Consider the following 26,080-nt stretch of genomic DNA (forward strand, 5'->3'; position numbering starts at 1 on the left):
CACTCACCTGTACCCTGTATCCCTCAGACACATCACACACATACACTCACCTGTACCCTGTATCCCTGAGACACATCACACACATACACTCACCTGAACCCTGTATCCCTCAGACACATCACACACACATACACTCACCTGTACCCTGTATCCCTCAGACACATCACACACATACACTCACCTGTACCCCGCAGACACATCACACACATACACTCACCTGTACCCTGTATCCCTCAGACACATCACACACATACAGTCACCTGTACCCTGTATCCTTCAGACACATCACATACATACACTCACCTGTACCCTGTATCCCTCAGATACATCACACACATACACTCACCTGTACCCTTTATCCCTCAGACACATCACACATGTATACTCACCTGTACCCTGTATCCCTCAGACACATCACACACATACACTCACCTGTATCCCTCAGACACATCACACACACATACACTCACCTGTACCCTGTATCCCTTAGACACATCGCACACACTCACCTGTACCCTGTATCCCTCAGACACATCACATACATACACTCACCTGTGCCCTGTATCCCTCAGACACATCACACACATACACTCACCTGTACCCTGTATCCCTCAGACACATCACACACATACACTCACCTGTACCCTGTATCCCTCAGACACATCACACATATACACTCACCTGTACCCTGTATCCCTTAGACACATCACACACACTCACCTGTACCCTGTATCCCTCAGACACATCATACACATACACTCACCTGTGCCCTGTATCCCTCAGACACATCACACACATACACTCACCTGTACCCTGTATCCCTCAGACACATCACACACATACACTCATCTGTACCCTGTATCCCTCAGTCACATCACACACATACACTCACCTGTACCCTGTGTCCCTCATACACATCACACACATACACTCACCTGTACCCTGTATCCCTTAGACACATCACACACATATACACTCACCTGTACCCTGTATCCCTCAGACACATCACACACCTACACTCACCTGTACCCTGTATCCCTCAGACACATCACACACATATACTCACCTGTACCCTGTATCCCTCAGGCACATCACACACATACACTCACCTGTACCCCTCAGACACATCACACACATACACTCACCTGTACACTGTATCCCTCAGACACATCACACACATACACTCACCTGTACCCTGTATCCCTCAGACACATCACACACATACACTCACCTGTACCCTGTATCCCTCAGACACATCACACACATACACTCACCTGAACCCTGTATCCCTCAGACACATCACACACACATACACTCACCTGTACCCTGTATCCCTCAGACACATCACACACATACGCTCACCTGTACCCTGTATCCCTCAGACACATCACACACATACACTCACCTGTACCCTGTATCCCTCAGACACATCACACACATACACTCACCTGTATCCCTCAGACACATCACACACATACACTCACCTGTACCCTGTATCCCTCAGACACATCACACACGTACACTCACCTGTACCCTGTATCCCTCAGACACATCACACACGTACACTCACCTGTACCCTGTATCCCTCAGACACATCACACACATACACTCACCTGTACCCTGTATCCCTCAGACACATCACATACATACACTCACCTGTACCCTGTATCCCTCAGACACATCACACACATACACTCACCTGTACCCTGTATCCCTCAGACACATCACACACATACACTCACCTGTACCCTGTATCCCTCAGACACATCACACACATACACTCACCTGTACCCTGTATCCCTCAGACACAACACACATATACACTCACCTGTACCCTGTATCCCTCAGACACATCACACACATACACTCACCTGTACACTGTATCCCTCAGACACATCACACACATACACTCACCTGTACCCTGTATCCCTCAGACACATCACACACATACACTCACCTGTACCCTGTATCCCTGAGACACATCACACACATACACTCACCTGAACCCTGTATCCCTCAGACACATCACACACACATACACTCACCTGTACCCTGTATCCCTCAGACACATCACACACATACACTCACCTGTACCCCTCAGACACATCACACACATACACTCACCTGTACCCTGTATCCCTCAGACACATCACACACATACACTCACCTGTACCCTGTATCCTTCAGACACATCACATACATACACTCACCTGTACCCTGTATCCCTCAGACACATCACACACATACACTCACCTGTACCCTGTATCCCTCAGACACATCACACATGTATACTCACCTGTACCCTGTATCCCTCAGACACATCACACACATACACTCACCTGTACCCCTCAGACACATCACACACATACACTCACCTGTACCCTGTATCCCTCAGACACATCACACACATACACTCACCTGTGCCCTGTATCCCTTAGACACATCACACACGTACACTCACCTGTACCCTGTATCCCTCAGACACATCACACACATACACTCATCTGTACCCTGTATCCCTCAGACACATCACACACATACACTCATCTGTACCCTGTATCCCTCAGACACATCACACACATACACTCACCTGAACCCTGTATCCCTCAGACACATCACACACACATACACTCACCTGTACCCTGTATCCCTCAGACACATCACACACATACACTCACCTGTACCCTGTATCCCTCAGACACATCACACACATACACTAACCAGTACCCCTCAGACACATCACACACATACACTCACCTGTACCCTGTATCCCTCAGACACATCACACACATACACTCACCTGTACCCTGTATCCTTCAGACACATCACATACATACACTCACCTGTACCCTGTATCCCTCAGACACATCACACACATACACTCACCTGTACCCTGTATCCCTCAGACACATCACACACATACACTCACCTGAACCCTGTATCCCTTAGACACATCACACACACATACACTCACCTGTACCCTGTATCCCTCAGACACATCACACACATACACTCACCTGAACCCTGTATCCCTTAGACACATCACACACACATACACTCACCTGTACCCTGTATCCCTCAGACACATCACACACATACACTCACCTGTACCCTGTATCCCTCAGACACATCACACACATACACTAACCAGTACCCCTCAGACACATCACACACATACACTCACCTGTACCCTGTATCCCTCAGACACATCACACACATTACACTCACCTGTACCCTGTATCCTTCAGACACATCACATACATACACTCACCTGTACCCTGTATCCCTCAGACACATCACACACATACACTCACCTGTACCCTGTATCCCTCAGACACATCACACATGTATACTCACCTGTACCCTGTATCCCTCAGACACATTACACACATACACTCACCTGTATCCTGTATCCCTCAGACACATCACACACACATACACTCACCTGTACCCTGTATCCCTTAGACACATCACACACACTCACCTGTACCCTGTATCCCTCAGACACATCACATACATACACTCACCTGTGCCCTGTATCCCTCAGACACATCACACACATACACTCACCTGTACCCTGTATCCCTCAGACACATCACACACATACACTCACCTGTACCCTGTATCCCTCAGAGACATCACACATATACACTCACCTGTACCCTGTATCCCTTAGACACATCACACACACACTCACCTGTACCCTGTATCCCTCAGACACATCATACACATACACTCACCTGTGCCCTGTATCCCTCAGACACATCACACACATACACTCACCTGTTCCCTGTATCCCTCAGACACATCACACACATACACTCACCTGTACCCTGTATCCCTCAGACACATCACACACATACACTCATCTGTACCCTGTATCCCTCAGTCACATCACACACATACACTCACCTGTACCCTGTGTCCCTCATACACATACACTCACCTGTACCCTGTATCCCTTAGACACATCACACACATACACTCACCTGTACCCTGTATCCCTCAGACACGTCACACACATACACTCACCTGTACCCTGTATCCCTCAGACACATCACACACATACACTCACCTGTACCCTGTATCCCTCAGACACATACACTCACCTGTACCCTGTATCCCTCAGACACATCACACACATACAATCATCTGTACCCTGTACACCTCAGACACATCACACACATACACTCACCTGTACCCTGTATCCCTCAGACACATCACACACATACACTCACTTGTACCCTGTATCCCTCAGTCACATCACACACATACACTCACCTGTACCCTGTGTCCCTCATACACATCACACACATACACTCACCTGTACCCTGTATCCCTCAGACACATCACACACATACACTCATCTGTACCCTGTATCCCTCAGACACATCACACACACATATACTCACCTGTACCCTGTATCCCTCATACACATCACACACCTACACTCACCTGTACCCTGTATCCCTCAGACACATCACACACATACACTCACCTGTACCCTGTATCCCTCAGACACATCACACACATACACTCACCTGTACCCCTCAGACACATCACACACATACACTCACCTGTACCCTGTATCCCTCAGACACATCACACTCGTACACTCACCTGTACCCTGTATCCCTCAGACACATCACACACACATATACTCACCTGTACCCTGTATCCCTCATACACATCACACACATACACTCACCTGTACCCTGTATCCCTCAGACACATCACACACATACACTCACCTGTACCCTGTATCCCTGAGACACATCACACACATACACTCACCTGAACCCTGTATCCCTCAGACACATCACACACACATACACTCACCTGTACCCTGTATCCCTCAGACACATCACACACATACACTCACCTGTACCCCTCAGACACATCACACACATACACTCACCTGTACCCTGTATCCCTCAGACACATCACACACATACAGTCACCTGTACCCTGTATCCTTCAGACACATCACATACATACACTCACCTGTACCCTGTATCCCTCAGACACATCACACACATACACTCACCTGTACCCATCCCTCAGACACATCACACACATACACTCACCTGTACCCTGTATCCCTCAGACACAACACACATATACACTCACCTGTACCCTGTATCCCTCAGACACATCACACACATACACTCACCTGTACCCTGTATCCCTCAGACACATCACACACGTATGTAATGTCCTTACATAGCAAACATTAACTCTTTATATGAATGATGCACTTGCAACTTCTAAATGTAAACTGGCACTTTATTTACTGCATGACATAGCAAGGTGCTCCTGTAGATTTGCACACAGTAATATGGATAGATACACATATATAGTCCTTTATAATGAATGGCTGCTGCCCCCCTTATATTAGCAGTCCTGTACACTGTGTATGCAGCACTATAGTAATCCAGGGTAACTGATAACTGTATAACTGATAACTGTATAACTGCAATATAACTTATAATGTGTAACTGACAGTTCTTACTCTTCCTGACTGGCTGATGCTGTATCCTCTGCAGTGATCTGTAGCTGACATTACATTTATTAGTATCAGCAATTGTCAGAGCTCAGATTCAATCCTGGTACTTTATAACTGCATCACAAACTGTCACAAGATGGCTTCTCTGAACTGTACTGATTCTAAGCACAGCCCACTTGATGACATCATCTTTGTATGGAAGCCTCATTGCCCTTTTTGACCAAACCAGGAAGTAAGCACAACACTACATCTCCTTTCCTACTTTTTTTTTTTTTTTTAAATAAACTTAACTGCACAACAACAACCGTAAGATAAATCAGTCTTCTCCAGCATCCTCTTGTATTGTGGACGTGAAAGCTGCTTCTTGTTTCTTACGTTGACGAAAGTTTCTCTGATATGTTGCATGTTGTCTCCGGCGAGTGTCTCTGAGATTAACTTCAGGAGACCAACGAACAACAGGTGTTCGTTGCCTGGGAGTACGAGCATGACTATTGTGGTCCTGGATAGAATTTCCTGACTCATCATTACAAGGTTCTTCTACTGAGGCTGGTATTTCTGAGTCATCTTCTGTAGTTGAGTCAGAGCCTGTGTTTGGATCATGCCAAACACCACCCCAGATATCAAAGTCATTGTCTGATTGCATTTTTAGGTGATGGTCCTCACCAGCCTGTTCTCTCCTCTCTAGCCGTGGTCGTAGTTGGTTCACATGGCGGCGACACACACCTGATGGAGTGGTTATAACATACATCTTTGGGCCCTCAACCTGGGCAACAACACCTGGTGCCCATTTTTCCTCTGTATGGTACACTCTATACCAAACCAAGTCTCCTTCTGTATAGGTCCGTGAAGGTTTTCCCACTCTCATTTTATCTTGCATGATGCGGACTGTTTCTGCTACATCTGGTGTGATTAAATCCAGCTTTGTACGGATCTTCCTGCCAAACAATAGTTGAGCTGGGGCAACTCCCGTGGTGGGGTGTTGAGTAACCCTATATTGTTGCAAAAATTGTAAAATGTTTTTAGTATTAACCTGCTTCTCTGCTTTTAGCGCTTTCAGTGCCCTTTTAAAGGTTTGGACAAATCTCTCTGCTTGCCCGTTGGTGGCTGGGTGATATGGTGCCGTCCGATGATGGTGAATTCCATTCGTATGTAAAAAATTCTGGAAGTCTTTTGACACAAACTGGGGACCATTGTCTGTGACCAGTTTTCTTGGCAACCCAAATACTGAAAACAGTCTTTCTAATGCTGATATGACTTCAGTAGTTGTAGTCCTTGTCATTGGAATTACTTCTGGCCACTTAGAGTGTGCATCAATTATGATTAAGTATGAGATTCCATCAATAGGACCGGCAAAGTCCAAATGTAGTCTCTCCCAAGGAGTAGTAGGCCAGTCCCATGGTTGTACAGCTCCTCGTGGAAGCTGTCCTTGAGCTTGAACACACCCTTTGCATGCCATAACATAGTTCTCAATGTCCTTATCAATGGCCGGCCACCAAACATGACCCCTAGCCTTCTGTTTCATTCTGACAATGCCTGGGTGTCCTTCATGAAGGAGTTTTAACGTAGCTTGTCGTAGCCCATTAGGAACCAGAACTCTCTCACCCCATAAAATACATCCATTTCTGAGTGTGAGTTCTTTCGCTCGTAGTATGTATGCTCGCTGCACATCACAGCCAGTTCTTGGCCAGCCATCTGTCAAATACTTTGCCAGAAGTTGTAATTCAGTATCACAAGCTGTCTCCTTTGCAATTTGTTTGGCATGTACTATACCCGTAAAACACACACTTGGAAGGCTTTCTTGAACAACTGGTAAGGAATTCATTAGTGGAAGCCTGGACATGGCATCAGCATTGCCATGGGAATCATGGGCCCGGTATTTGATGCAGTAATGATATGCTCCCAAAGTTAGAGCATACCTTTGCAATCTAGCCGCTGTAGTGGTTTGAAATTCCTTTCCTTGGATTAAAGATGGTCAGCAGTGGCTTATGGTCAGTTAAAAGAGTAAATTGCCTACCATAAATATAGTTATGGAACTTCTTAACAGCCCATACAATGGCCAATGCTTCCTTGTCTAATTGGGAATAGTTCTTCTCTGCCGTCGTTAGAGAACGGGAAGCAAAGGCTACCGGTCGGTCTGTCCCATCTGGCATTGTGTGTGACAATACAGCCCCTAAACCATAAGGCGAAGCATCACATGCTATCATGAGTGGTTTCTGAAGATCATAGTGCATTAACATGCGGGAACACAGGAGTAGGTTCTTGGATTCCTGGAAGGCTTTATTGCATTCACTGCTCCACAACCAGGATCGATTTGTCTCAAGAAGCTGATGTAGTGGGTGTAACGTATGGGCTAGCTGGGGAAGAAAACGGTGGTAATAGTTAAGGAGACCAAGGTATGATCGTAGTTGTGATGCATTCTGTGGTATAGGAGCTTCTTGCAAGGCCTTGACTTTGTCATCAGCAGTGTGTAGACCATGACAATCTATAACATGGCCACAAAATTCTAATTTGTCACGCATTAAAGCACACTTCTCCAAGTTGACCCTTCAACCCGTAGGTCATTAGCCGCTGCAGTACCCTCTCTACATTGTGTCGATGTTCTTCCTCCGTCCTGCCCGTGATTAACATGTCATCTAAAAGGCATTGGACATAGGGTAGTCCATTTAACAGTTCTTCCATGGTGCGTTGCCAGATGGCTGGTGCAGGAGCAATGCCAAAGACCATACGATTATATTGAAATAACCCACGGTGAGTATTGATGGTGAGTAACCTGCGGGAATCTGGATGTACTTCAAGTTGAAGGTAAGCATTTTTTAAAATCAATCTTTGTGAAATGTTGTCCCCCAGCTAAGTTAGCAAAAATCTCTTCTGTTCTGGGTAATGGATACTTATCCACTGCTAACTGTTCATTCAACACCATCCTAAAGTCTCCACATATTCGGATCTGTCCATCTTTCTTTCTTACCGGTACAATAGGAGAAGCCCACTCACTACGATGCACTGGGGTTATAATCTTTAACTCTTCTAACCTCCTCAGTTCAGCATCAACTCCTGCCCTTAAAGCGAATGGCACAGTTCGTGCTTTGAAAAACTTTGGCCTTGCTCCAGGTTTTAACTGTAACCGTACCCTTTTGTTCTTAACTTTTCCCAGAACACTTTCAAACACCGGGGCATATTTGGTCTTAATGTTCTGAATCCACTGGGCACGATCAACTCCAATATGATGAACTTCACTGTTTTTGAGGCTCTCAGGCATGCCAAGGGCCCGTATCCAGTCCCTTCCATAAAGAGGTGGGCCACCTGATTTTAGTATATATAGTGTAAGATTGGCAGTTTTACTGTTTGTACACACAGATACAGATGCACACCCCAGTGGCGTCAAGACTTCTCTGGAGTATGTTTGTAGCTTCAAGGTAGTGGGCTGCAGCAATACTGGAATTTTCAGCTGTTTCCAATCTTTAATTGTCATAACTGAAACTGCAGCCCCAGTATCTAAGTCCATGGTCAAATCTTTCCTTCAATATTAACATGAACGGTCAAAGGCTCAGACCCTGCTGTCATGGTGTATACAGTCAAACTCTGAACAGTCATTTCCTCTTCTGAGTCTGATGTGGCTCCCTTATAAGCCATGTGGTAATTTCACTTCTTATGAGTTTTGCTTGAGACACTCTGCTGAGATCCTCTGCAAGCCTTCTTTAAGTGTCCTATTTTACCACAGCCATGACAACGAGCATTTTTAAATCTGCATTCAGAAGCTACATGATTCTGTGCTCCACATCTGTAACAGTTAATAGGCAATGCTGCTTTTGCTGAATATTTACTGGCTGGTTTAGTCTGTTGCTTCACATTAGAGAAAAATACCTGTTCTTCCCTTAGTGTGAGAATGCGTCTGCAGTAAACTAGTGTCCTCGTGTGGCCTGTTCCAAAACAGAAGCAATCTCTAGTGCTTTATGGAAGGTCAGGCTCTCCTCTGTCAAAAGTCGCCTTTGAATAGATTCTGTACTGATACCCATAACAAACTGATCTCTAAGGGCAATATTCAGATACTCCCCAAAAGCACAGGTGCTGGCCAATTTCTTTAAACTGATTGCAAATGTAGATACAGTCTCTTGTACCCCTTGGCGCCTGCTATAAAACTTGAACCGCTCAGCAATCTCTAATGGCCGTGGTTGGAAATGTTGTGTTAAGATCTGTATTATTTCAGACAAAGACTTGGTGGCTGGCTTTTCTGGGTGTAGCAGATCTTTTAGAATCTCATATGTTTTAGCACCAATAGTTGTCAGACAGACAGCAACAGACATAGTATCTCCAATGTCATTGGCAAGTAAATACTGCTGTAGCCTTTCAGTCCAGGAAACCCAGTTATCTGTTTCAGGGTCAAATTCTTTCAATGCTCCAAATACAGCCATTATAGCGTGAGTTTGTGGTAGTATACTCGTCGCCAGATGTAATGTCCTTACATAGCAAACATTAACTCTTTATATGAATGATGCACTTGCAACTTCTAAATGTAAACTGGCACTTTATTTACTGCATGACATAGCAAGGTGCTCCTGTAGATTTGCACACAGTAATATGGATAGATACACATATATAGTCCTTTATAATGAATGGCTGCTGCCCCCCTTATATTAGCATTCATGTACACTGTGTATGCAGCACTATAGTAATCCAGGGTAACTGATAACTGTATAACTGTTAACTGTATAACTGCAATATAACTTATAATGTGTAACTGACAGTTCTTACTCTTCCTGACTGGCTGATGCTGTATCCTCTGCAGTGATCTGTAGCTGACATTACATTTATTAGTATCAGCAATTGTCAGAGCTCAGATTCAATCCTGGTACTTTATAACTGCATCACAAACTGTCACAAGATGGCTTCTCTGAACTGTACTGATTCTAAGCACAGCCCACTTGATGACATCATCTTTGTATGGAAGCCTCATTGCCCTTTTTGACCAAACCAGGAAGTAAGCACAACACTACAACGTACACTCACTTGTACCCTGTATCCCTCAGACACATCACACACACATACACTCACCTGTACCCTGTATCCCTCAGACACATCACACACATACACTCACCTGTACCCTGTATCCCTCAGACACATCACACACATACACTCACCTGTACACTGTATCCCTCAGACACATCACACATATACACTCACCTGTACCCTGTATCCCTCAGACACATCACACACATACACTCACCTGTACCCTGTATCCCTCAGACACATCACACACACTCACCTGTACCCTGTATCCCTCAGACACATCACACACACATTATTATTATTATTATTATCAGGCATTTGCAGAGCGCCAACAGATTCTGCAGTGCTGTAAACATAGCGGTGTACAGGATAGCTTTTGTAGGGGTCAAGTGGGTAGAGGGCCCTGCCAGAGAGTTTTACTGTTGTAGTCAGCTCTTATGAAGCGATCTGTAAACAGCTGGGCCCATAGGTTTACATCTAAGGGGTTCAAGGGGAAAGCAATGGAGTAGGAAAGGTTAGTGTTGGTTGTATGCATCCTGAATAGTAGAGTTTTTTAGGGAGTGCTTGAAGCTGTTAAAACTAGGGGAGAGTTTTATGGAGTGAGGCAGGGAATTCCACAAGATAGGGGCCAGTCTGGAGAAGTCCTGTAAACGGGAATGTGAGGAAGTAACAAGGGAGGAGGAGAGGAGGAGATCCTGAGCTGATCGAAGGGGACGGGAGGGAGAGTATCTAGAGACAAGTTCTGAGATGTAGGGGGGGAGCAGTACAGTTGAGAGCTTTATATGTCAGGGTGAGGATTTTATGTTGAATCCTAGAGGCAAGAGGAAGCCAGTGAAGGGGATTGGCAGAGAGGTGCAGCAGATGAAGAGCGACGAGTAAGGAAGATGAGCCTGGCAGAGGCATTCATAATGGACTGTAAAGGAGCTATGCGGCAGCTAGGTAGACCAGAGAGGACGGAGAAGTTGCAGTAGTCGAGGCGGGAAAGGATGAGAGAGTGGATTAAAATCTTGGATGTATCTTGTGTAGGAAATGTCTAATTTTAGCAATGTTTTTAAGGTGGAAGCGGCAAGGCTTTAGCCAAGGACTGAATGTGAGGAGTGAAGGAAAGATCTGAGTCAAGTGTGACCTCCAAGACATCGGGCATGCGGGGGGTAGGGGTAATGATGGAATTATCAACAGTTATAGAAATTTTGGGGGTGAAACATTGGAAGAAAGGGGAAAAATAAGGAGTTCAGTTTTTGAGAGATTTAGCTTAAGGTAGTGAGAGGACATCATAGATGAGATGTGAGAAAGACAGTTAGTGACACGGGTTAGTAAGGAAGGAGGTAGGTCTGGTGCAGAGAGGTAGATTTGGGTGTCATCGGCATACAAATGGTATTGAAACCCATGGGACTTTATTAAGGAACCTAGTGACGGACGACGTGTAGATTAAAAAGAAGAAGGGGACCAAGGACAGAGCCTTGAGGTACCCAACAGAAAGTGGTAATGGGGCAGAGGATGCTCCGGAGAAGGCTACACTAAATGTACGGTTAGTCAGAAAGGAAGAGAAACCACGAGAGAAGCTGTGTCACAGATGCAGAAGGATTGGAGGGTTTGGAGCAGAAGAGGGTGGTCAACAGTGTCAAAGGCTGCAGACAGGTCAAGGAGGATAAGCAGAGAGAAGTGGCCTTTGTATTTTGCTGTAAGTATGTCATTGGTAACCTTGACAATTGCTGTCTCTGTAGAGTGATGGGAACGAAATCCAGATTGCAGTGGGTCAAGAAGAGAGTTTAGTGTAAGGAAATGGGATAGACGTGCATAAACTAGCTTTTGAGAGAGCTTTGAGTCAAGAGGGGTAGGGAAATAGGGTGGTAAATTGGAAGGGGAGTTTTTTTGAGGATAGGTGTGACCAGTGCAATGTTTTAGAGATGAGGAAATATACCAGTGCTGAGGGAGAGGTTGAAAATGTGTGTGAAGTATGGGGTGAGGGTAAGAAGAGAGGGAGGGGAGTAGCTGTGAGGGGAATTGGGTCAAGGGGACAGGTAGTGAGGTGGGGAGGACAGTATAAGGGCAGAAACTTCATCCTTGTTAACAGGGGCAAAAGAGCTGCATTTTTGGATATTTGGGTTTTGGGGATCGTGAGATTTTGAGGGGGTGGAAGATTGGAAGTATGTTGAGAGCTGATTCACTTCTGATAGAGTCAATTTTGGTTGTTGAAGTGGCTGGCAAAATCTTGAGCTGAGATGAGAGGTTGTGTAGGAGGTGGGGGTGGGTGTAAGAAGGTGTGTTGAACGTGGAGAACAGACGTTTAGGGTTAGAGGAAAGAGTAGAGATGAGATTAGAAAAATATTGTTGCTTATAAAGATTAAGGGCAGAATAATAGTTCAGGATGAACTTGTAGTGAAGAAAGTCAGCTGAACTCCGAGATTTCCTCCAATGTAGCTCAGCAGTATGGGAGCATCTGCGTAGGTATCGTATCAGAGGAGAATGCCAGGGCTGAGGATGAGAGTGTGGTTTCTGAGCTAAGGTTGGAGGGGCCAGAGTGTCAATGACAGATGTAAGGGTGGAATTATACTGGCAGATAGATTGGTCAGGGCAGGAAAATGAGATGATTGATGAGAGGTTTGAGAGAGCTAGCGAGCTGATGCAGATCTAGTGACTTAGTGCTTCTGTGAAGTTTGGTGTGAGGGGTAGAGGGAGGGGGAGTTGTAGGTAGGGAAGTGATGTTGCATGTTAGGAGATGATGGTCAGAGAGAGGAAAAGGGGAGTTTGTTAAATTTGAAAGAGTGCATCGATAGGTGAAAGTCAGATCAAGGGAATGACCATCTTTGTGAGTGGGAGAGTCAGTCCATTGTGACAGGCCGAAAGAGGAAGTCAGTTGAAGAAGTTGTTTTGCAGAGGAGGCAGTAGGATTGTCAAGAGGGATGTTTAAGTCACCAAGAATGAGGGCAGGGGTGTCTGAGGAAAGGAAATAAGGAAGCCGGCAGCAAAGTGATCTAAAAATTGAGTTGGGGAGCCCTGTGTCCAACAGACACATCACACACACATACACTCACCTGTGCCCTGTAACCATCAGACACATCACACACATACACTCACCTGTACCCTGTATCCCTCACACACATCACACACATACACTCACCTTTACCCTGTATCCCTCAGACACATCACACACATACACTCACCTGTACCCTGTATCCCTCAGACACATACACATACACTCACCTGTAACCTGTATCCCTCAGACACATCACACACACATACACTCACCTGTACCCTGTATCCCTCAGACACATCACACACATACACTCACCTGTACCCTGTATCCCTCAGACACATCACACACATACACTCACCTGTACCCTGTATCCCTCAGACACATCACACACGTACACTCACCTGTACCCCGTATCCCTCAGACACATCACACACATACACTCACCTGTACCCTGTATCCCTCAAACACATCACACACGTACACTCACCTGTACCCTGTATCCCTCAGTGACATCACACACATACACTCACCTGTACCCTGTATCCCTCAGTCACATCACACACATACACTCACCTGTACCCTGTATCCCTCAGTCACATCACACACATACACTCACATGTACCCTGTATCCCTCAGACACATCACACACATACACTCACCGGTACCCTGTATCCCTCAGACACATCACACACATACACTCACCTGTACCCTGTATCCCTCCGACACATCACACACGTACACTCACCTGAACCCTGTATATCTCCGACACATCACACACATACACTCACCTGTACCCTGTATCCCTCCGACACATCACACACATACACTCACCTGTACACTGTATCCCTCAGACACATCACACACATACACTCACCTGTACACTGTATCCCTCAGACACATCACACACATACACTCACCTGTACCCTGTATACCTCAGACACATAATACACATACACTCACCTGTACCCTGCGTCCCTCAGACACATAACACACATACCCTCACCTGTACTAATATTATCACAGATTTCCTGCTGTGGAGTTTCTGTTGTATTTCTTAGACATTGATCTTCTGTTTGTTCTGTGTTACATGAAATCTTAGCATCATTTTCACCTAAAGTAATAAAGAGAAAAAACACTATTTACAGTTTATAACTGCAATACTTTGTACTGCCCAAGCCTCTAAACAAGTCAGTGGACTATCTCAGTCTTATTTGGGTCATCCTGATCTCAGATTTGTCGAGCCTGAATTTACTTACATTCACCTTTGACACCTAGCAGACAAAATCCTTTTTTTTTCCAATTTTCTTATATTGAGGTTTTAAGTAACCGTTTAATAGAGAATCAAGGTCAAGATACAGAGACATTTTCGCTTTGAAGTCTTACAAAAACAAAGATTAGACAATGCAATGACCATATTAAAGGTTATCAGAATCTTATATAATATACAATATATACGACAAAGGTTTAACCATGGCTGATACGGGCAAACTATCTCTCATGACCTCTATAGTTCAAACCGATTACAGCTTTCAATTCTATTGTAAATTGCAGTTACCGGAGGGTACATTGAAAATACGGGACTCTTGGACCCTTGAATAAGATTATTAAGTGAAAAACTATGGCATAACAAGGAGTAAAAAAAAAATGCACTGAATGTACGTAGTACTTAAGAATACGGATTAGTGTCAACATGAATGATAAATGATGTATAGACCAATGTATAAACGAGCGGTGTAAAGCACTTAAATTAACTAGAAGTGTGTAAAAAAAACATAATTTATGTAAGAACTTACCTGATAAATTCATTTCTTTCATATTAGCAAGAGTCTATGAGCTAGTGACGTATGGGATATACATTCCTACCAAGAGGGGCAAAGTTTCCCAAACCTCAAAATGCCTATAAATACACCCCTCACCACACCCACAAATCAGTTTAACGAATAGCCAAGAAGTGGGGTGATAAGAAAAAAGTGCGAAAGCATAAAAAATAAGGAATTGGAATAATTGTGCTTTATACAAAAAAATCATAACCACCATAAAAAGGGTGGGCCTCATGGACTCTTGCTAATATGAAAGAAATGAATTTATCAGGTAAGTTCTTACATAAATTATGTTTTCTTTCATGTAATTAGCAAGAGTCCATGAGCTAGTGTCGTATGGGATAATGAATACCCAAGATGTGGAACTTCCACGCAAGAGTCACTAGAGAGGGAGGGATAAAAATAAGGACAGCCAATTCCGCTGAAAAACCATCCACACCCCAAAATAAAGTTTCAATCTTATAATGAAAAAAAATGAAATATAAGCAGAAGAATCAAACTGAAACAGCTGCCTGAAGTACTTTTCTACCAAAAACTGCTTCAGAAGAAGAAAACACATCAAAATGGTAGAATTTAGTAAAAGTATGCAAAGAAGACCAAGTTGCTGCTTTGCAAATCTGATCAACCGAAGCTTCATTCCTAAACGCCCAGGAAGTAGAAACTGACCTAGTAGAATGAGCTGTAATCCTTTGAGGCGGAGTTTTACCCGACTCAACATAAGCATGATGAATCAAAGACTTTAACCAAGATGCCAAAGAAATGGCAGAAGCCTTCTGGCCTTTCCTGGAACCGGAAAAGATAACAAATAGACTAGAAGTCTTTCGGAAATCTTTAGTAGCTTCAACATAATATTTCAAAGCTCTAACTACATCCAAAGAATGCAACGATCTTTCCTTAAAATTCTTAGGATTAGGACACAATGAAGGAACCACAATTTCTCTACTAATGTTGTTAGAATTCACAACCTTAGGTAAAAATTGAAATGAAGTTTGCAACACCGCCTTATCCTGTTGAAAAATCAGAAAAGGAGACTCACAAGAAAGAGCAGATAATTCAGAAACTCTTCTAGCAGAAGAGATGGCCAAAAGAAACAAAACTTTCCAAGAAAGTAATTTAATATCCAGCGAATGCATAGGTTCAAACGGAGGAGCTTGAAGGGCCCCCAAAACCAAATTCAAACTCCAAGGAGGAGAAATTGACTTAATGACAGGTTTAATACGAACCAAAGCCTGTACAAAACAATGAATATCAGGAAGATTAGCAATCTTTCTGTGAAACAACACAGAAAGAGCAGAAATTTGTCCTTTCAAGGAACTTGCAGACAAACCTTTATCCAGACCATCCTGAAGAAACTGTTAAATTCTAGGAATTCTAAAAGAATGCCAAGAAAAATGATGAGAAGAACACCAAGAAATGTAAGTCTTCCAGACTCGATAATATATCTTCCTAGACACAGATTTACGAGCCTGTAACATAGTATTAATTACGGAGTCAGAGAAACCTCTATGACTGAGAATCAAGTGTTCAATCTCCATACCTTCAAATTTAATGATTTGAGATCCTGATGGAAAAAAGGACCTTGCGATAGAAGGTCTGGTCTTAACGGAAGAGTCCACGGTTGGCAAGTAGCCATCCGAACAAGATCCGCATACCAGAACCTGTGAGGCCATGCTGGAGCCACCAGCAGAACAAACGAACGCTCCTTTAGAATCTTGGAAATCACTTTTGGAAGAAGAACTAGAGGCGGAAAGATATAGGCAGGATGATACTTCCAAGGAAGTGACAATGCATCCACTGCTTCCGCCTGAGGATCCCTGGATCTGGACAGATACCTGGGAAGCTTCTTGTTTAGATGAGAAGCCATCAGATCTATTTCTGGAAGTCCCCAGATTTGAACAATCTGAAGAAACACCTCTGGGTGAAGAGACCATTCGCCCGGATGTAAAGTCTGGTGACTGAGATAATCCGCTTCCCAATTGTCTATACCTGGGATGTGAACCGCAGAAATTAGACAGGAACTGGATTCCGCCCATGCAAGTATTCGAGATACTTCTTTCATAGCCAGAGGACTGTGAGTCCCTCCTTGATGATTGACATATGCCACGGTTGTGACATTGTCCGTTTGAAAACAAATGAACGACTCTCTCTTTAGAAGCGGCCACGACTGAAGAGCTCTGAAAATCGCACGGAGTTCCAAAATGTTGATTGGTAATCTCGCCTCCTGAGATTCCCAAACCCCCTGCGCTGTCAGAGACCCCCATACAGCTCCCCAACCTGTCAGACTCGCATCTGTTGAGATCACAGTCCAGGTCGGAAGAACAAAAGAAGCCCCCTGAACTAAACGATGATGGTCTGTCCACCACGTCAGAGAGTGTCGTACAATCGGTTTTAAAGATATTAATTGTGATATATTTGTATAATCCCTGCACCACTGGTTCAGCATACAAAGCTGAAGAGGTCGCATGTGAAAACGAGCAAAGGGGATCGCGTCCGATGCAGCAGTCATAAGACCTAGAATTTCCATGCATAAGGCTACCGAAGGGAATGATTGAGACTGAAGGTTTCGACAAACTGAAACCAATTTCAGACGTCTCTTGTCCGTCAAAGACAGAGTCATGGACACTGAATCTATCTGGAAACCTAAAAAGGTTACCCTTGTCTGAGGAATCAATGAACTCTTTGGTAAATTGATCCTCCAACCATGTTCTTGAAGAAACGATACAAGTCGATTCGTATGCTAAATGTGAAGACTGAGCAAGTACCAAGATATCATCCAAATAAGGAAATACCACAATACCCTGTTCTCTGATTACAGATAGCAGGGCACCGAGAACCTTTGTAAAAATCCTTGGAGCTGTTGCTAGGCCAAATGGCAGAGCCACAAACTGGTAATGCTTGTCTAGAAAAGAGAATCTCAGAAACTGAAAATGATCTGGATGAATCGGAATGTGCACGATATGCATCCTGTAAATCTATTGTGGACATATAATGCCCTTGCTGAACAAAAGGCAGAATAGTCCTTATAGTTACCATTTTGAATGTTGGTATTCTTACAATAACGATTCAATATTTTTAAATCCAGAACTGGTCTGAAGGAATTCTCCTTCTTTGGTACAATGATAGATTTGAGTAAAACCCCAAGACCCTGTGCCAGAACTGGATAAGGGCACAATTACTCCAGCCAACTCTAGATCTGAAACACATTTCAGGAATCGCTTGAGCCTTCACTGATTATTGGAACGCGAGAAAGAAAAAATCTTCTTGCAGAGGCCTTATCTTGAAACCTATTCTGTACCCTTGTGAAACAATGTTCTGAAGCCAAAAGACTGTGAATCGAATTGATCCAAATTTCTTTTGAGAAATCGTAATCTGCCCCCTACCAGCTGGGCTGGAATGAGGGCCGCACCTTCATGTGGGACTTGGGAGCTGGGCTTTGGCGTTCTAAAAGGCTTGGATTTATTCCAGACTGGAGATGGTTTCCAAACAGAAACCGTTCCTGTAGAGGAAGATCAGGCTTTTTTCCTTATTCTGACGAAAGGAACGAAATCGTTTAGCAGCCCTATATTTACCTTTAGATTTTTTATCCTGTGGTAAAAAAGTTCCTTTCCCCCCAGTAACAGTTGAAATAATAGAATCCAACTGTGAACCAAACAATTTATTACCTTGGAAAGAAAGGGAACAGCAAAGTAGACTTAGAAGACATATCAGCATTCCAAGGTTTAAGCCATAAAGCTCTTCTAGCTAAAATAGCTAAAGACATATACCTGATATCAACCCTAATGATATCAAAGATGGCATCACAGAATAAATTATTACATGTTGAAGAAGATTAACAATGCTATGAGAATTATGATCTGTTACTTGTTGTGCTAAAGCCTCCAACCAGAAAGTTGAAGCTGCAGCAACATCCGCCAAAGATATAGCAGGCCTAAGAAGATTACCTGAACATAAATAAGCTTTCCTTAGAAAGGATTCAATTTTCCTATCTAAAGGATCCTTAAAAGAAGTACTATCTGCCGTAGGAATAGTAGTACGTTTAGCAAGAGTAGAGATAGCCCCATCAACTTTAGGGATTTTGTCCCCAAAACTCTAATCTGTCAGATGGCACAGGATACAATTTCTTAAACCTTTTAGAAGGAGTAAAAGAATTAGCCAGATTATTCCATTCCCTGGAAATTACTTCAAAAATAGCATCAGGGACGGGAAAAACTTCCGGAATAACTACAGGAGGTTTAAAAACCGTATTTAAACGTTTAGATTTAGTATCAAGAGGACCAGATTCCTCTATTTCTAATGCAATTAAGACTTCTTTAAGTAAAGAACGAATAAATTCCATTTTAAATAAATATATAGATTTATCAGTGTCAATTTCTGAAATCCTCTGAACCAGAGAAATCATCATCAGAAACAGAATCAGAATGATGATTGTTCATTTAAAAAATTCATCTGATAAATGAGAAGTTTTAAAAGACTTTTTACGTTTACTGGAAGGAGGAATAACAGACATAGCCTTCCTAATAGATTTAGAAACAAAATCTCTTATGTTAACAGGAACACCCTGAGTATTAGATGTTGATGGAACAGCAACAGGTAATGGAACATTACTAAAGGAAATATTATCTGCATTAGCAAGTTATCATGACATTCATCACAAACAACTGCCGGAGGAACAGTTACCACAAGTTTACAACAAATGCACTTAACTTTGGTAGATCCAGCATCAGGCAGCGAATTTCCAGAAGTAGCTTCTGATCCAGGGTCAATCTGAGACATCTTGCAATATATAATAGAAAAAACAACATATAAAGCAAAATTTATCAAATTCCTTAAATGACAGTTTCAGTAATGGGAAAAAAAGCCAATGAAAAAGCTTCTAGAAACCAGAAGCAAATAAACAATGAGACTTAAATAATGTGGAGACAATAATGACGTCCATATTGTTTAGCGCGAAAAAAGACGCACACATTATTTGGAGCCTAAATGCTTTGGTGCCAAAAATGACGCCACATCCGGTGACACCGACATCTTTGGTGCAAAAACGTCAAAAAAATGATGCACATACAAACAACTTCCGGTGACAAGTATGACGCCGGAAATGACTAAGATTTTTTTTGCGCCAAAAAAGTCTGCGCCAAGAATGACGCAATAAAATGAAGCATTTTCAGCCCCCGCGAGCCTAACAGCCCACAGGAAAAAAGTCAAATTTTAAGGTAAGAAAAATGTATTATTCAAATGCATTATCCCAAATAATAAAACTGACTGTCTGAAATATGAATATTGAACATCCTGAATCAAGGCAAATAAATGTTTAAACACATATATTTAGAACTTTATATAAAAGTGCCCAACCATAGCTTAGAGTGTCACAGAGAAAATAAGACTTACTTACCCCAGGACACTCATCTACATGTAGTAGAAAGCCAAACCAGTACTGAAACGAGAATCAGTAGAGGTAATGGTATTATATAAGAGTATATCGTCGATCTGAAAAGGGAGGTAAGAGATGAATCTCTACGACCGATAACAGAGAACCTATGAAATAGATCCCGTAGAAGGAGACCATTGAATTCAAATAGGCAATACTCTCTTCACATCCCTCTGACATTCGCTGCACTCTGAGAGGAAAACCGGGCTCCAGCCTGCTGCGAAGCACATATCAACGTAGAATCTAGCACAAAACTTACCTTCACCACCTCCCTGGGAGGCAAAGTTTGTAAAACTGAATTGTGGGTGTGGTGAGGGGTGTATTTATAGGCATTTTGAGGTTTGGGAAACTTTGCCCCTCCTGGTAGGAATGTATATCCCATACGTCACTAGCTCATGGACTCTTGCTAATTACATGAAAGAAAACTACATATCAAATAAGTTGAAGCAATGGAAATAATGTAGATGGCTTCCCTGACTTATTTAAAAAGAGAGAGTGGTTATTCCACTTTAGAGTTCTTATTTATAGCAATAATGCTGACATGCCTGGGGGTAGGAATTTATTCCCAATGAGATTATAACTTAGGGTGTTTGTTATAAAGGTGTAGATAACAAGTTTGTTATATGGGAACAGTTTGATTCTATGCTTGGAGCTGCTAGAGTAACTGTAAGGCTATATTCTGGCAACTGATGAATTTATTGCCATTGATAAATAAATAAAAGAACTATAATACCTCAAACTTGTTATAAGAGATTAAGGGGCCGATTTAACAACCCCCGGAATGGGCCCCAATGCCTCTGTTTAGGCTTGCGCAGAAAACAAGAGTTAGAGAAGCAGCGGTCTTAAGACCACTGCTCCTTAACTCTTCCACCACCTCTGAGGTGGCGGACAGCAATCAGCCCGATCGGACACGATCGGGTTGATTGACATCCTTTGCTAGCGGCTGATTGGCCGCAAATCTGCAGGGGGCGGAATTGCACAAGCATTTCACAAGGAATGCTTATGCAATGATAAGTTCCAACAGCGTATGCTGTCTGCATTTATCGATGTGCGGCGGACATGATCCGCTACAGCGGATCATGTCCATCCGCACATTAATAAAATCATCCGCCATGTATTTAACAGCTATAGAGTGTCAAGTCTAGAATGCATAATTATAACACTATAAGGAACTAAGGCCAATTCAATGTAAAACAAAACTACTCCTAAATAGTCTTCTATCATAGTATAATTAAACAAGTTGGGTAGTATAAGGAAAGGTGTGTAGGCTGGCTTCCAGTATATAGCAGGAATCCAATTAATGATATTCCCAACAAGTATAAAATATATAATAGGAGGATACCTCAGGATCTTTAGCTGAATGAGATAAGAAATCATAGGTTCCATTATTGGGGGGCAGGGAGAAATTAAAATAAGACCACATAAATCTATAAAGGTGATTACAACCATAGCTATGATAGGTTATGTCAAATATTATGGTTTAGCCAATCTTGAGATAATCTGTTTGCAAGGGGATATCTGTGCCTCATCTCTATATTCAAATAAGTAATATTATGTACAGATCATCAGAGAAATTCAGCTATCGATTTAGCCACTTGGCTCCTGCCTCAAGCCGAGGAGCATAATGACACACATATTGTAGTCTGATAAATAAGAGCAAACATACAACCAACATGTATGTCAGCAAAATTAAATGACAAAAAATCTAATTGTCCCCAAAGTGATACCATTAATTTGTGCACATTTAAAGCATAATGGACATAAAGGTCTGTGTGAATAAAACAATTGCATCATCATACCTATAGCTCTGCAGTTTAAAGGTTCTGAGGGTATAAATGCTTGGAGAAGAGATAGCAGGTAGAAATTGTAGTAAAAAGTTACAACAAGTAAGTAGCATCTCTCAGGCATTGGAGCTCGCTCATATCCTTATCAGGGAGGTTCTTGTTGTATGGTAGCTAGCTAAAATAGACGCCTCCTTCAGTCTTACAGGATGCAGCCTGTGTATTATCTAAGTGTAGAACAATAGTGAGCATGTGAATATAGTATCAGCTCTATCAAGCATACTAATCAACAGTAGAGAGAAATGTTTGCTCTATGTAAAAGGCAAAACTATTAAGCAACATTTGAGCTAAAGGGATATATTGACTGCTTGGCATTCATATAGTACAATTGCATAGCTGTTCAAGGAGACTCAGATCCATAGATCCCTCATATAGAGACAAGCCAAAGGAATTGAAATACAGTGTTCTCACTAAAGTTGAGTAGATTACTTCCAGAAGCAGTAATCATTCTCACTGTATGACCCATCAAGCATGTTTAGACTATTAATGTTAAGAGTCTGACTATTGCTCTGAGCCTCTATCCAATGCCGGCTCTATCATAGAGTCCATAACTTCTCATGATATTCCATAGAGCTGGAAATTAAGAGAGGGTAATCATTGTCCACTTTAGAGGCTGATATGCAAAAAGATATCCAGCAGTCGTAGTAGGAGATGCATTTGGTAGTTCAGAGTGTGTCGAGCTCCATATCAGTAACGTTGTATCTGCTGTCATCCAAAGTATAGGAGAGGTTTTGACCGACTGAGTTGGTGTCATGTTGATAGATAGATCAATCATCTGAAATAACGTGGTAGATAAGGGTTCTACACTCCAGGCGCTCTCTGAATAGATCGCCAACGAGTTACTGCCACCATTAACAAAATCAACCTCACAGGTAGGTTTGTCCTCCTCCATTATAGATCTTGGCTCCAATTTGTATGGTTGCCAGACAAGTAGTTTCTGTATTGGAGTCTTATCGCCACTATAAATATCAGGTCCTATAGTAAACTGCTGCTGTACAGATTGCACCAATTTCTTAAAGTGTGCATCCAGCATAGTAAGATTCTTAGTAAAAGCGCTCCAAGTATCTTCCATTATGTCACTACACAAAGTCAAAGCAGGTGTCAAAATAAGTATGGCTCAATCTGAACTTTTACTCACGCGCTAGCGAGCCACCACATGGGTGGGAAGATGGCTACTCCCAGACTGTCTCCATATGAGTCGCCATGAAGATAATAGGCTGTCTTTGTCTCAGGACAACCACCAAAGGCTAAATTTTGTTGGCTGCTATCCATGGAGCTGGTTACACACCGGGTATGATTTTGAGCTAGTCCTAGTGGTTGAGTAATCAAATTTATATAAGATTTTAGCAGAGGTGTAGTACCATGCTACCACTCGGCACCTGAACTTGCTCCGCCCCCCAAATCCGGATTTTTAATCTGGAGTTGCGGCCAATGCACATACCAAGGCAGAAGACCTGTGGGCTCCTGTTGCATCATATTACTGTGAGTGCTATAACGTTGGTAAGCCACCAATCTAGAGTTCTACAAGCTTTCTATGGTGGCTTGGGACTGAATAAGAGAGGAAAAACAAATGTTTGCCATCTTACTATCCTGAACAATATGGAGGAAGCATTTTTTATGTCACTTTTAAATGGTGCTGACCGCACACAAGCAGAGACTGGAGAACAGACTTGATACTCTCACGAAGAAGGTTTAACAGGTGCCTCCTCAATTCCTTGATGACTACAATGTCTCCGTGATTATTCTGCCTTCCAAGGCCTGTGATGCTGATTACTTGTGTGTGGTCTGAAGGGCGACCTGTGAATTAAAAGGGGCTGAGCCTGAAGATGTTGCAGAGGCAGTGGTGGGAGAGGACAGCCTGCACTCCATGGGGACTCTTGAGTAATTAGGACCTGATGTTTCTGCTGTATATATCCTAGTTTGTTGTCATGGGATAAAAGCTGGACGGGAGTGTACAGAGACATATGCAGCTATTAGTGAGACTGTGCAGGCTATAGAATTTCCGCTGCCCAAAGGTTGCCTCTCCTTGTAGCTCTGGGGTCAACTTGAGCTCAATGTATTTTCCATTTGTACTTTCGGTGGCGTAATGAGCATATTAACCTCTTAAAAGTAATGATGTGTGCACTAATATTCTAGATGTCCGGTCTTCCTAGAGGGCTGGTGTTTGGGTGAGAGATATTTGCTGTTTAATTACTATACCTTTCTAGGTGTCTAGTTGCTTAGTTTTCTGATGTGATTTTTTTAATGCAATTATGTCTGCAGTATTTATTTTCTTTATATACAGACGGGTTGTGCTTAGACCTTTTTATTAATGGTAACTTGAGGTTGGGGAAATTTCTTATGCAGTGTCTGCCTAGTAGTTTCCAAACTGGTATTTGCAATCCCAAACACTTAAAACTTTAGTAAAGCTTTATTTGTTATGCACATGTATTCTCCATATGTACAAATCTTCTTCCTTGTAACGATATGTGCTGTACTGGAACATCCTCAGTTAGTGAATTGCAATGGCTATATATCTATTTCTGGGAATGCCCTAACACTATGGTTTATAAGTGAGAAGGCTCCATTAGATTTGTCTCATCGAGCCCATGGAGCTGTGTATTAGTCATAAGCCAGCCAGTTTGCTATTAAAGGGACACAAAATCCCACATTTTGTTTATGATTCATATAGAGCATACATTAACAACTTTCAAATGTAATTTCTATTATCAAATATTATTTGTTCTCTTGGTATCTTTTGTTGAAAAGCAGGAAAGCAACCTCAGGAGCGTGCATGTGCACTATATGGAAGCAGTTTCGTACGTAGGCATCTCTTCAACAAAGAACAACATGAGAAAGAACCAAATTTGATAATAGAAGATATTTGAAATAAAAATTGTATGCTCTGCCTGAATCATGAAAGAAAACAAATGTGGGTTTCATGTCCTTTTACTACGGACTCAAATGACAACCAATATAATTCCATAAAGCTGTCCCAGGGATGAGACATCTGTGAACCTCTTTATGTGGGTGACCATAAGTTCAAATTGGTGTCTTATTAATACTATATATATAATTGTTTGTGGTCCAAAAGTGGCCCAATTGTTTCACTATATCAGCTCATGAGCATTCAGGCCCCAGTTTGGAGTAGAAAAAATGTTTTTGGAGTAGAAACTGGTCTACCCCCTTTCCCTTTGAGTATATTTCAAGCAAACTCTAACCATTTATACAAGTTTAAAATGCTATGTTATTCCCTATTAAAGGGGCATGAAACCCACCCCCAAACAATTATTTGTGTGAGTCAGATAAAGCATATGATTTTAAACAACTTTCTAATTTAGCTATTTTATTTTATCTGATTTGTTTTGTTTTTCTTGGTACTCCTTTGTTGAAAAAACAGAATTTATGTTTACCTGATAAATTACTTTCTCCAACGGTGTGTCCGGTCCCTCGGCGTCATCCTTACTTGTGGGGATATTCTCCTCCCCAACAGGAAATGGCAAAGAGCCCAGCAAAGCTGGTCACATG

General features: G+C 42.6%; 1 protein-coding gene across 1 annotated transcript in view; it reads right to left on the bottom strand.

Moving 5' to 3' along the window:
- Window positions 1-26,080, bottom strand: part of LOC128666752 (oocyte zinc finger protein XlCOF6-like) — a 278,882-nt gene that overhangs the window by 59,197 nt on the left and 193,605 nt on the right. Inside the window, exon 8 of the mRNA XM_053721519.1 lies at window positions 14,491-14,598. Coding sequence (XP_053577494.1) covers window positions 14,491-14,598 — 108 coding nt within the window. The remainder of the gene's footprint in view (window positions 1-14,490; window positions 14,599-26,080) is intronic.

Source organism: Bombina bombina, chromosome 7, assembly GCF_027579735.1.
Source record: "Bombina bombina isolate aBomBom1 chromosome 7, aBomBom1.pri, whole genome shotgun sequence".
Classification (NCBI taxonomy): domain Eukaryota; kingdom Metazoa; phylum Chordata; class Amphibia; order Anura; family Bombinatoridae; genus Bombina; species Bombina bombina.